This window comes from Elgaria multicarinata, chromosome 1 (genome assembly GCF_023053635.1).
Source record: "Elgaria multicarinata webbii isolate HBS135686 ecotype San Diego chromosome 1, rElgMul1.1.pri, whole genome shotgun sequence".
Taxonomy (NCBI): Eukaryota; Metazoa; Chordata; class Lepidosauria; order Squamata; family Anguidae; genus Elgaria; species Elgaria multicarinata.
Genome location: NC_086171.1, coordinates 114,049,918 through 114,062,874, shown reverse-complemented (window position 1 = coordinate 114,062,874; position 12,957 = coordinate 114,049,918). Strand labels below are relative to the sequence as shown.

The 12,957-nt window shown below is 39.0% G+C and overlaps 1 protein-coding gene across 3 annotated transcripts in view; it reads left to right on the top strand.

Moving 5' to 3' along the window:
* The window catches only part of KCNT2 (potassium sodium-activated channel subfamily T member 2), a 276,721-nt gene that overhangs the window by 234,375 nt on the left and 29,389 nt on the right, over positions 1-12,957 (top strand). For all 3 annotated transcript variants that reach the window (XM_063117320.1, XM_063117311.1, XM_063117301.1), the window contains one exon: positions 7,830-7,941. In XM_063117320.1, coding sequence (XP_062973390.1) covers positions 7,830-7,941 — 112 coding nt within the window. The remainder of the gene's footprint in view (positions 1-7,829; positions 7,942-12,957) is intronic.

The window sequence follows — 12,957 nt, the reverse complement described above, 5'->3', positions numbered from 1 at the left end:
CACTTTCAGTCACAGAGAAGAAAAATGGAAATGCTGGCTGTTCTGGGTGCTCCATGAGTGTCAGCTAGCTGCTTTCTCCAAGTTAGATTGTACATCACTGCAATGTATAGAAGTCAACCAGGGCAGCCGTGGAACACCCAGACTCATCAGTGGCATGGTTTCTTCTCTTGGAACGAAAAGAAAGTATGCCTGAAAGAGAAACCCAGATGTGGCTAGATGTTGGGGTCAAAGTCTAAGGCTCCGGAGCTCAGAGGGCCTCAAATGACCACACAGAAAGCAGTAGGTCATGAGGGCAACAGGGCAGCAGATGCTAACTCCATTTTATTACTCCTTTAGTCATGGTGGTGCTATGATTTAAGTGAGTTTATGTCCATGTGCAATTTTACATTTTAGTTGGTTAGTTTGTTTTTAAATCAGGGTTGGCAAACAGTGTTGTGTTATAACATATCAGAAATGAAGAACCAGTTTCAAAGCATAGAATGACTGTTGGAGGGAGGGGAAAAAGAAATGTAAGCTACGTGTTTCACAATTCAAGTAACATACAAGGTGGTCTAAAGGCATCCCACATAAGGCTAAGTCCAGGGTCTAAAATCTCCTAGTTTTACCAGTGACTGTGGTTGTTCCATAGCCAAAAGACACATGGCTTTCTCTTCAGCTGGTGGGGCAGTGGGTAAATTAATTTGCTGGATACACTTTTTTCTTTTTTTCTTTTTACTTCCACAAGCACCATTATTCTTATAGTCCTTGGGTGAACTGTACCTTGAAGATTAACAGTGATGAAAATGCTTGCCATTAGCTCTATTATCAGACTCACAATGACTTCATCTTTACTTTTTTTCTGTTTGAAGAACAAATGCTCCTTAGTCATTCATTGTAGTTATCCACTGTTGGGTCTCCTGCTTTATTTTTGTTGTCCTGTTTCTACTTGAGAGCTCCAGTTTTAAAATCACCAGAGGGATATCCAAAGGATGAAGTAGAAATCTGAATTAAAGGTTGATTTCAGAAGCCAGAAAAGATACTGGTGTAGCCGACAAAGTTATTTATTACTTAACATAAATACGTTTGCAGTCTTCATTATCACTTGTGATGAGATTATTATAGATACCTCCAGCTAGTTCATCTTTAGATATAGCATATTCTCACTAGATGGCACCCTTTCCCCGTGTCTGCAGTTAGGAATTCCATTTGAAAAAACATAAGAGGTTTTGTTTTCTGAACGAAAAAAGCATTAAAAATATAATGGTTTTAGTGCAAGTATGGCTTCGTAAATCAAACTGTTCTCTCATTTAAGAAAGAGATATGGACAATTTTGTAGCAACAATGTGAAGAACTCGCAAAAGATTTCTTTAAAAAAATGCAGAAAATCACAATGTCTAAACTCTTTTGTAGATGTTTATTTGTCAAGGAACAAGGTCTGAAAAGATTCTCTGTTACAAAATCACTTTTTAATGACTTACTAATTAGACGGATCTAGTTTTAACCACAAATTAAGGAATTGTCTCTGTAGAATACATCAAAATTTGAAGTGTGTGTAGGGGGAATGATCAGAAGTGTTGTTTTGATATTTAGTGTATCATGCAAAGATGCATGACAAATTAATCTAAATTGTAATTGTCATGAAATGAATTTAGTTTGGTACACATAATTGACCATCACAGTGCTGCTTAGAGACTGCTGCAAATCTTCTGTACTTTGGGCTGGCCTTGATTATTTCAAATTTAGCATTAATTGCTACCAATGAAATTATAAGTAACTATACAATCACGAACTTCTTATTGAACAATTTAGAATCAAAGTAAAGAGAATAGGGAAGACCCACAAATCAGTTAGATATGAGCTCACTAATATTCCTAATGAATATGCAGTGGAAGTGAAGAATAGATTTAAGGGACTAGATTTAGTAGAAAGGGTCCCGGAAAAACTATGGACAGAAGTTCGCAACATTGTCCAAGAGGTGGCAGCAAAAAACATCCCAAAGAAAAAGAAAACCAAGAAGGCAAGATGGCTGTCTGCTGAGACACTGGAAGTAGCCCAAGGAAGAAGGAAAGCAAAAGGCAACAGTGATAGGGGGAGATATGCCCAATTAAATGCAAAATTCCAGAGGTTAGCCAGAAGAGATAAGGAATTATTTTTAAACAAGCAATGCACGGAAGTGGAAGAAGACAATAGAATAGGAAGGACAAGAGACCTCTTCCAGAAAATTAGAAACATCGGAGGTAAATTCCAGGCAAAAATGGGTATGATCAAAAACAACGATGGCAAGGACCTAACAGAAACAGAAGAGATCAAGAAAAGGTGGCAAGAAAATACGGAAGATCTGTATAGGAAGGATAATAATATTGGGGATAGGTCAGACGGTGTGGTCAGTGAGCTAGAGCCAGACATCCTGAAGAGTGAGGTTGAATGGGCCTTAAGAAGCATTGCTAATAACAAGGCAGCAGGAGACGACGGTATCCCAGCTGAGCTGTTTAAAATATTGCAAGATGATGTTGTCAAGGTGATGCATGCCATATGCCAGCAAATTTGGAAAACACAAGAATGGCCATCAGACTGGAACAAATCAACTTATATCCCCATAGCAAAAAAGGGAAACACTAAAGAATGTTCAAACTATCAGACAGTGGCACTTATTTTACATGCCAGTAAGGTAATGCTCCAGATCCTGCAAGGTAGACTCCAGCAATTCATGGAGCGAGAATTGCCAGATGTACAAGCTGGGTTTAGAAAAGGCAGAGGAACTAGAGACCAAATTGCCAATATCCGCTGGATAATGGAGAAAGCCAGGGAGTTCCAGAAAAACATCTATTTCTGTTTTATTGACTATTCTAAAGCCTTTGACTGTGTGGATCATAACAAACTGTGGCAAGTTCTTGGTGGTATGGGGATACCAAGTCATCTTGTCTGCCTCCTGAGGAATCTGTATAACGAACAAGTAGCAACGGTAAGAACAGACCACGGAACAACGGACTGGTTTAAGATTGGGAAAGGAGTACGGCAGGGTTGTATACTCTCACCTTAGCTATTCAACTTGTATACAGAACACATAATGCGACGTGCTGGGCTTGACGAATCCAAGGCTGGAATTAAAATTGCAGGAAGAAACATTAACAATCTCAGATATGCAGATGACACCACTTTGATGGCTGAAAGTGAGGAGGAGCTGAGGAGCCTTATGACGAAGGTGAAAGAAGAAAGTGCAAAAGCTGGGTTGCAGTTAAACCTCAAAAAAACCAAGATTATGGCAACCAGCTTGATTGATAACTGGCAAATAGAGGGAGAAAACGTGGAGGCAGTGACAGACTTTGTATTTCTGGGCGCAAAGATTACTGCAGACGCTAACTGCAGCCAGGAAATCAGAAGACATTTACTTCTTAGGAGGAGAGCAATGACAAATCTTGATAAAATAGTTAAGAGCAGAGACACCACACTGACAACAAAGGTCCACATAGTTAAAGCAATGGTATTCCCCATAGTAACCTATGGCTGTGAGAGCTAGACCATAAGGAAAGCTGAGCGAAGGAAGATAGATGCTTTTGAACTGTGGTGTTGGAGGAAAATTCTGAGAGTGCCTTGGACTGCAAGAAGATCAAACCAGTCCATACTCCAGGAAATAAAGCCAGACTGCTCACTTGAGGGAATGGTATTAAAGGCAAAACTGAAGTACTTTGGCCACATAATGAGAAGACAGGATACCCTGGAGAAGATGCTGATGCTAGGGAAAGTGGAAGGCAAAAGGAAGAGGGGCTGACCAAGGGCAAGATGGATGAATGATATTCTGGAGGTGACAGACTTGACCTTGGGGGAGCTAGGGGTGGCAACGGCCGACAGAAAGCTCTGGCGTGGGCTGGTCCATGAAGTCACGAAGAGTCGGAAGCGACTGAACGAATAAACAACAACATACAATTATAAATATATGCAGGATAATCCCATGCTAATACCACTCTTGCTAGAAGCACAAGGACCACCACAATCATTCTTACCTAGGAATGGATAAGAAATTAGTTTCATTGATATTTTAAAGTGAATTTACCCAATACACACTTCCCAAACCAATAAGCAAGCTGAAACATAGTTGTGTGTCAAAATTTACACTTTTCCAAGCTTAGTGATGCATTTCAATGGGAAAAATACATACAAAAATGTATGTATTAGACTGGAATCTGTGCACAAATGTGAATTATGTCAATGGAAAGTACTTGGGAAAAGCTTATATTTTCAAAATGTGCACAGAAATGAATTACACTTTTTTGTGTGTACACTTTTATATTTTAAAAGTGCAAATTTCTGTATGGACTTCAAAAAAAAACTTGCAAATTTATGCAGAAAGGAGACAGAATGTACTTAATTGCTGCGTAGCATTTTCATTTTGTATGAAACATTCCACAAGAGTGCAGCCTTACCTAATATATGAAATGTTATGTTTAGAGTGAGTTAGTGTGATGAGGAGTTACTGGATGTATTTTTGTGCTTTTAGGATTCTGTCTCTTTGGAACTAGATGCAGTTAACATAATTGTATATCATTGTCATCGTCATCATCTTGAGAACACCACATTTAATGCCTTGCATCTGGATTATGAAATGCACTGTGGTGTAGGTGTCAGGCCAATAATTGCAATGTAGGAAAAGAGCAGTAGGTTGTACTCAGTTGCCAGAGAAGCTAATGCAAATCAGGAATTTGAAACCTCTGGCCTGCAGGCCTAGTCTGCCCTGTGAAGGTTCTGCATACAAGCCACAGAGCCTCCTTGTGTCTTTCTTGGGGGTGGTGCTTAGAGGCTGAAATCAGAGATAACAGCTGGGATGTGGTCAGTAGGGAACTCTGTGGGCTCATCTACACCAAGCAGGATATTCCACTATGAAAGCTGTATATAACAGACAGAAACCACACTACTGCTTTATAGAGGTATTGAAGGGCACTGCAGGATCTACACTACTGCTTTCTAGTGGTACTGAAGTGCATTGACAACTGTTGGGGCCCATGACACATCTTCACCAAGCAGGGTATAACACTATGAAAGTAGTATGAAAGCTGTATATGGTATGTGTCATGGGCTCCAACAGTTGTCAGTGCACTTCAATACTGCTATAAAGCAGTAGTTTCTATACCATTTTCATACTACTTTCATAGTGGAATATCCTGCTTGGTGTAGGTGAGCCCTGTCTCTCTCTGACCAGGGAGATGAAATCTTTATAGACCAAGGCTACCACCCCTCAAATCACGCTTAATGCTGTACAGGGTAATCTTAACGAGGTTTACCCCTCTGTCTACATCCAACCATACCTTGATAGCACAAGCTAGGCTTGCATGATCTTCTATAAATAAACCAAAGATACATCTTTTCCCATTGGCCAACATGGCATTCATTTTCAACTATCAGACTTAAGGGAAATGCAAGTAAGCCTTAAAGATTACAGAGGTTACAGGTGGACTGGAAGAAGAAACAACATTAAGATGTCTCAGTTGCCTTCCTTCAACCAATGTCATTACCCCCACTGCTTTTATACCTTCTGCCCTGTACTAACTTATAATGACCCCCACCTTCCAGGCCACAACTGACCCCCAATACAAATAGTTCTTAATATATCTCCTAAAATTGATCAAACCCTCTCTGTGACTTCTGGTGGTAAGTCTTCTGGCTCATTCTTGTAGCCACAATCCCAGGGGGCATAACATTTTCAAAGTACAGTCTTCCCATGACTCCTAGATGTTCTGGCTACTGCTGCAGGTACTAATGCACTGACTGGGTTCAGATGATCACACAAGTAAAAAAAGCCACTGTGGTTTCTCTGCCTGCCTCTGTGTACTGCATGCACTATCCCAGTTTGATGCAGTGTGTGTTGCCATATCATCTGAACCTGGCATAGTGTGCGATGAGGGTGGCTTCTTCCTCACTTATGGCTTGCTCTTCATCTTGTGCCAAAGGTCCATATCTCTGGAGGGTGTGGAGCTTGGCTTGGAGTTATAGATGATAATAATGTCCTTTACCTTCAACTATAGCAACCTTTCCCCCATTCCCTTGACAAGGTGCTTGCTTTATATAACTGGAGCATATATGTACGTGTGAATGTAATATATGCATGCACACATAACTTAAAACACCCATTTGCACACATATGAGAAACCTGGCCTAATCAACTGTCTTTTCTTCAATGCATAATATACAACATTAAAGACTACAGGAGTGTAAGCTTAAAAAAAAAGATGATTTCCCCCCAGAAATCTAAAAACTCATTCTCAGTTATTCTATCATAATCCAATATTGCTAGCTTGACATTCCATGTTCCTTGTTCCTATTTATGAGTCCCATCTGCAATTTCAGTGCAGTGGAACATCTGGTGGATTCCAGAAGTTGATCATTCATTAATATTATTCCCTTCCCCTCTTCACACACTATGGCAATCTAAATTTTATACGGATTGGCACACTTACTCCAAAAAGTGTATTTTGTTCTACATTGAATCAGCCCATTTATGATGCAAGTGGCTAGAAATAAATAAAACTGTGTGAATCTTAAAAGGCAGGTCAAATGAAAGGGAAAAAAGAATAAAATTAAGCAGGACATTATAATATAGATTTGGATCTCAAGTTTCTAAAATTGTTTGGCCCCTATAGTTAGTTTGACTTGTTTCTGAATAATAGGATGGACGTCTGGTGGCCTGGGAATCCAATATAGACACTTAGGGTACAAATCCTAGGCATGTTTAGATAGAAAGCAGTCCTGCAGCTCCCAGCATTCCATAGACAGCATAGCATAGCTGGCTGGGGGATGCTGGGAGTTGTAGGATTTTTTCTGCCTAAACATGCATAAGATTGCAGGCTCAAGAGCTTTCTATCTGGCCCTCAGTTTGGCTCTGATCTGAAGATACTCCCCATTTATGCATGAGAGGACTAGGGGGAGGGAAAAGAGTAAAAGTCCAGCTACATCATCTATTGTGGTTGTGGTTCATGGCAGATTTTTGGATTGTAATTTAACTAATCCAGACTTTCCTCAATGTTTAGGGAGGGCAGTATATAAATCAGCATATATGAACATAAATAAGTCTTCAAATGAGTGGTGATAATAAAGTGCAGTTCTGTTTGTTGTATTTAAAATATTTCAAACATCTAATGCCAGAGCATTAAAGTAGCTACTTTTAAACAGCAAGAAACTGGCTTCAATCCTAATTTAGTGGAATGCTGTTCAATTTCTTGCATGCCCATTTAAGTAATCTCTTTTTCTATTAAGGCTGTTTAAAAACAGTTCTTTGAGAGTCTGCCTGCTTTTGGTTGTTTCTGTTGAGTTCTTTTCTGCTATTTCCAGTTTTAAGACAAAAATAAGCAACACTATCTGAACTCTTTTACTAGCACTGTGTTAAAGCACTGGGAGCTTTGCTACTGATAGGAATAGAGTCAACATTTAATCATTCTTATATAAATCATGAGTGCAATTTAAATTCTTAACATAGTTATAATTTTGCACGTTGGAAAAATTAGTTCCTTGGTAACAGACTACATCTGTCCATTTCTTTCTCTGCGTTTTCATCTTTTTCTGCAGACCTGCTCCATTTTTGAGAATAAGTTAGTTATCAACCATAGCTGAAATAATGGCTGATCAATGCTTTCTTTGTCATATTAAGTGTTAGATATCAATATACTGGCTTTTTTTGAATATCTTCAGGACATTTGTCCTGTTATAGGGGCATATTTGCTTTTGTCAAAAGCCAGCATTTCCTTGCAACTCACTATTCGTTTGAAATAAGTAATTAGGTTCTTTATGTGTTGCCATGTTTTATCCTAGCCAGCTGATATTACTGTAGAAATAACTATATTATCTCCTTATAAAACTTTTAGGTTGTTCTCCAGTCTAAGCATTATCACTGAATTAACTCACCCAGCCAACATGAGATTCATGCAGTTTAGGGCCAAAGACTGCTATTCTCTTGCGCTATCAAGATTGGAGAAGGTAAGAAAATATCTTTGATAATTGGGTTATCTTTAATATATGTTATAATTAATATATTACATGTTTTTCAAATGGAGTAGAAGCAAAAAAAATCTGGGTTTTATTTGAAATTGATAATACAAAAATGCCAAGTCTTTACGATTGGAACTATCAAAATAATTGTGAAATAAATATGAATATTATTATATTAGTAAATAAAAAGTAATGAACAGTTGTCACTGGTGAACAAAGGGATGGTAGGAGTATTATGATTTCTGTGGTGTAGTGGCTAAGGTGTTGGATTGGGAGTCAGGAGATCCAGGTTCTAGTCCTCACTTGGCCATGGAAACCCACTGGATGAGTTTGGGCCAGTCACAGACTCTCAGCCCAACCTACCTCACAGGGTTGTTGTTGTGAGGATAAAATGGAGAGGAGGAGGAGGATGTACACTGCCTTGGGTTCATTGGAGGAAAAAAAGCAGGATATAAATGTAATAATAATAATAATAATAATAATAATAATAATAATAATAATTCCAAATATTCAATATATGTTAAATTTGCCAGTTTCTACTGGGAAATTCAAAGTGCGGATGTGACATGTTTACCTTAAAATCCAACATTTAAATGTTTTAGGTTTATTGACATCTCCTTAGTTTATATAGCTTGGTAGGGATCAACTCTGAAACTTCATGAATTGTCATGGTCTAATATTTATCTGCCAAAATGCCATATCTACCAGCCATCAAATTCTGCCAACAGTGGTTTTTAAGCTGTGTTCCCCCCCCCCAAAAAAAAACTTTTGAGGTTTCCTTAAAGTGTAGACCAGTAAACAAACCTTCCTGGATGATAACTTGTGCATCGCTAATAATTTTCTACTGAAAAAAAGGAAATGTTGATCTTTTCTAAGACAAACTCTCAGTTCAAGGTAGCAATGACCAACAGTGCCACATGTGAACTGAGTATGCACTTTAGAGTATGCTTCAGAACTTCAAACAATGTGTGGGAGGTTAATTGCAGGCTGAAATGATTACTTGGCTGCCAGGTCAATGTAGAAGGATTCCTTTCTGAACTCAGAAAGTGTTTGAAAACCATTGTCATATTCATAATCATATTCACAAAAGGTTGATCTAATACTATATATAAATTATTGCTGTGCTGAAATTCCCCCCCCCACATTTTTTTACCATTCTCATTCAATTTCATGGGAAATAGTTTAAAAATATGTTTAAAGCAGAACTTAAATGGTCATGGGTGGTTTGATGAGTGATGAAAATGTTTGGGAAATCGGAGGACAGATTTTAGCACAGCATTAGCTCCACTTCTTCCCTGGAGTTGAACACAACACTGCCCCTCCCCCTCAATTTTGCTACAGGACATGAAGGGAAGAAGTATTATAAGCATCTGCATTAAAGGCAACATGTATCCATAATCACCCACACAATGCCCCAGAATGATGCTAGGCATGAGGCATAGTGGAAGATGCAAAATGGGGGCCAGGCTGTTAACATAGCTGTTGCCATTGCCACTTGCAGTGGCAGCACCAAAAATAAAAGCAACAACCCCCGAAGAAGAAGAAGGAGGAGGAGGAGGAGGACAACCACCTCCCAGAGAGCTTGTGTACCACCCAGAGAGCTTTGGCTATTGGGCGGTATAAAAATGTAAAAAAAAAAAAAAAGAAGAAGAAGAAGAAGAAGAAGAAGAAGAAGACTACTGTGCTATAGCTATTGCTAATGGTGAGACCCATATTCTAGAAACAGTGGGGTAATTTCTCTTTCCATTGGAGAAATTTGGTGAAATGGTCCTCCCCCATTCCTCTGTTCACAAAAAGGGTAGAGAATATTGTGATCCCATTGGCCCACAGCTGTTAAAATTTCAACTGACTTTAATATATACAAATATATACACGAAGATGCATTTTAAACTATCCAATAGCTGCTCTGGAAGACGGGAATTAAAGCATGTTTGGCAGTGTGTTATTAAACCACATTGATGTTTTAACAGCGAGATGGTTTCATTTTAAAATTCTAGCTTCAAATGATTAGATAGGTTTTATTTCGTTTCAAGTGTGTGATGTTATATTAAGGATAGTTAATCAGACTTTGTATATACTGTGAAATATTTTGTATATAAGACTGAGGTTTTTTGGTTGGAATTCTTTTTTACAGGGTTTGTGATATACCATTGAATATCAAATATCAGTACTATCAAATATTAAATGCCCTTGCACATATCAACTACTTCTCATAATTTGAAATTACGTATCATGAGGTGCCACGTGCAGCTATGACATATATGGTAAAATATTTGGAAAATCCCCCAGATATTCTCTTTCAACATTCAGAGAATTTTGAGGAGAATTTCTGGGAGCGAATTTATTTCAGTTCCATTTCCAGACTTCCTGCTTTCAGGGAACACGTCCCATCTCAACTTCTCATTCGACTTACCCCATAATGTCTGTCATGGAAAGATGGAAACAGTAGCCAATGGAGTGCAACCGCTAATGTAAATTATGTTTCTCTAGCGTAAACTGCTCTAGCACAATGCCAATAGTGTTAGCTGGTGCCCCAGTTTCCCCAGGAAATTGGCACACCAGCTAATGCTATTAGCATTGCGCTACAGTAGTTTACAGTAGTACAATATAATTTAAATTAGCAGTCATGTACCGTTACATGCTGCCCCTAGTGTGCTGCAGAGTGAACCATTTAATGCAGTCTGCTGGCCAGGCCTGTTGGGTCTTAGTGTTGACCTGTGTAAACTGAAAATGTCTCCTGTGACTACATATTGGTGTGGAAGATTGACATTTGTGAGCTAGCTGTCTTTCAGGAAAGCTTATTTGCTATTATACAATGATTTATATATTGTTTGCTGGAGGTACCTACAACACAGTTTGAAAACCACTATTGAGGCCTATTTATTGGGTTTTCTGCAATAGTGTTCAAAATTAACCCAGGCAATCTGAAAGATTTGGGGGATTTTGTCTATATTAAACCCATCCGTTTCCCACTGCCCCCTAAAACTAAGTTTATGATTTTCCAAAATGGAAAGCAAATCATAGACATCCTTTTTTAAACAACCTATTTAACTGAAGAAGAAAATTTAATGCGTACTTAAGTAATTTCAAAATAGCAGCTCTAATGTGATGCTTTGAGCATTAGTCAATTAATTGAGAAAAATATTGAAGCTAGCATATGTACTTTTAATATATGTGCATTCATTTGGATAAGAGGGATATGATTAATTTCACTTGGAGTGCAAATATAACAGGCTAAAACTAGATACCCCCTTCATAATTGGCTTCATTGTGCTTGTTCTCTTGTTTAAATGCATTTGTATATGCATTCCTAGCCATCTTTTCAGTGCCAGTTTTTTATGTACTGCAGATGCATATGTACCATATGCAAGTCATAAGACAACTTTAACGCTCAGCTATTGTGAAAGAGATTTGTGGTTGTGTGGGAGCCAAGAAGAAGTGTTTGCTAGGGAACCAGCCATGTAGGATATATAGGTCTAAAGCCCCATGAGTGGGAGCATGGCAAGAACTGAATTTTTCTCGAGAGTGGTAATGTGTATTAATCATTCCCATGTGGTAATTTCACACTGGAGTAACTCACAGTAGCCACCCTTCCTTAAAAGCTTGTAGCGTTGGAAGTGATTGAGGGAACCCTGGTAGGTTTGGATGATTGTGTGTGCACACGCGCGTATCTAGTTAAGTCAAAACAACCATGACATGCAATTGCATGTACCTTTGCCCTAGCTCTTTTATTTTTCTTGGCCAAAAGCATTTTGGAAAGGCTGCGAGTTTAAAGCTTTCACTTAAAGCTTTCCCCTCCAGCCATTTTCTTTCTCAACATTGCACTCCCAGAGATGTTCTTCCTCCCTGTTTTTTTTTTTTTTTTTTCCTTATAGGAAAAAGCAACTGGGACAATTCTGAGCAGGGAAAAAATGACTGGTGAGGAAAAGTTTAAGCAGCCCCTTCCTCCATTTAATTTCCTTACCACTTGAAGCTGCTTTTGATGTGTGTGTCTTTTAAAAAAGATTGTCATGGGGAAGACACCTGTATTTGGTGTCTTGCATTTTAAAGTGTAGACTACGTGCTCCATCAGATGAGCATTTTATTGCATGCTTGTTACTGGGCACTCACGGATTTTTGCGGGTCCCTCTCACTGCATTGTGTGCCTCCCACACTCTTCTCACCTCTTCTAGCTTTCTTTGTGCCACAAAAAAAAAAAAAAAAAAAAAAAACACCCCAGTAAGTCCGACTTATTTTTAAAGAGAGAAGTTGCTGCTATCTCCTGCTCTGTGCAGGAGAAGCAGCGCGATAAAAATGGCCCACTGAATGGCCCATGTGTACATTGTTTACTTCCTCTTTCGAAAGAAGAAGTTATGAGGGACAAATGTGTGGGCGGAGAAGCGACGGTAAGCAAACACGATTTCCCCCTGTGTGACGATGCTCTATGGCAAGATCTACACTACTGCTTTATAACAGTTTATTGACAAACGTTGGGGCCCATGACACATTCCATATACTGTTTTCAAACCACTTTCAAAGTGTTATATCCTGCTTGGTGCAGATCTGGCCTTAAGTGTGACTGTGACAGACGCATGCACTTCAATATATCTTTTATACACTCATTGGGAAGCTTTTATACACTCATTATACACATGATTGGCAAGAGCTCTGCTCTACAACTTGTGAAATCTGTAAACCAAGTGCCTAAAGCAGGGGCAGTCATTCCCTTGGCTGTAATCTCTTTGGAACCTCATGCCATTGGTGGGTGTGGCTGAAGCCAGTGGTGGGCGTGGCCACCCATTTTCATTCTCCCATCCCGCCTTTCTTCTGTGGGCTGCAAAGAGAGAGACAGATTGCTTTTGCCAGAGGTCTCAACGGATTGCTTGCAGAGGCCCCTCAGTTTCCTATGCCAGGCCTAAACAGGGGAAAAACTGAAGAAGAGTTGCTTAACTGACTTTAAGCCCACTTAGCCACAAGTAGGAAAATTAGTTCAAAGAGTTTATCTTTCATGTGGGACAAGTGGGC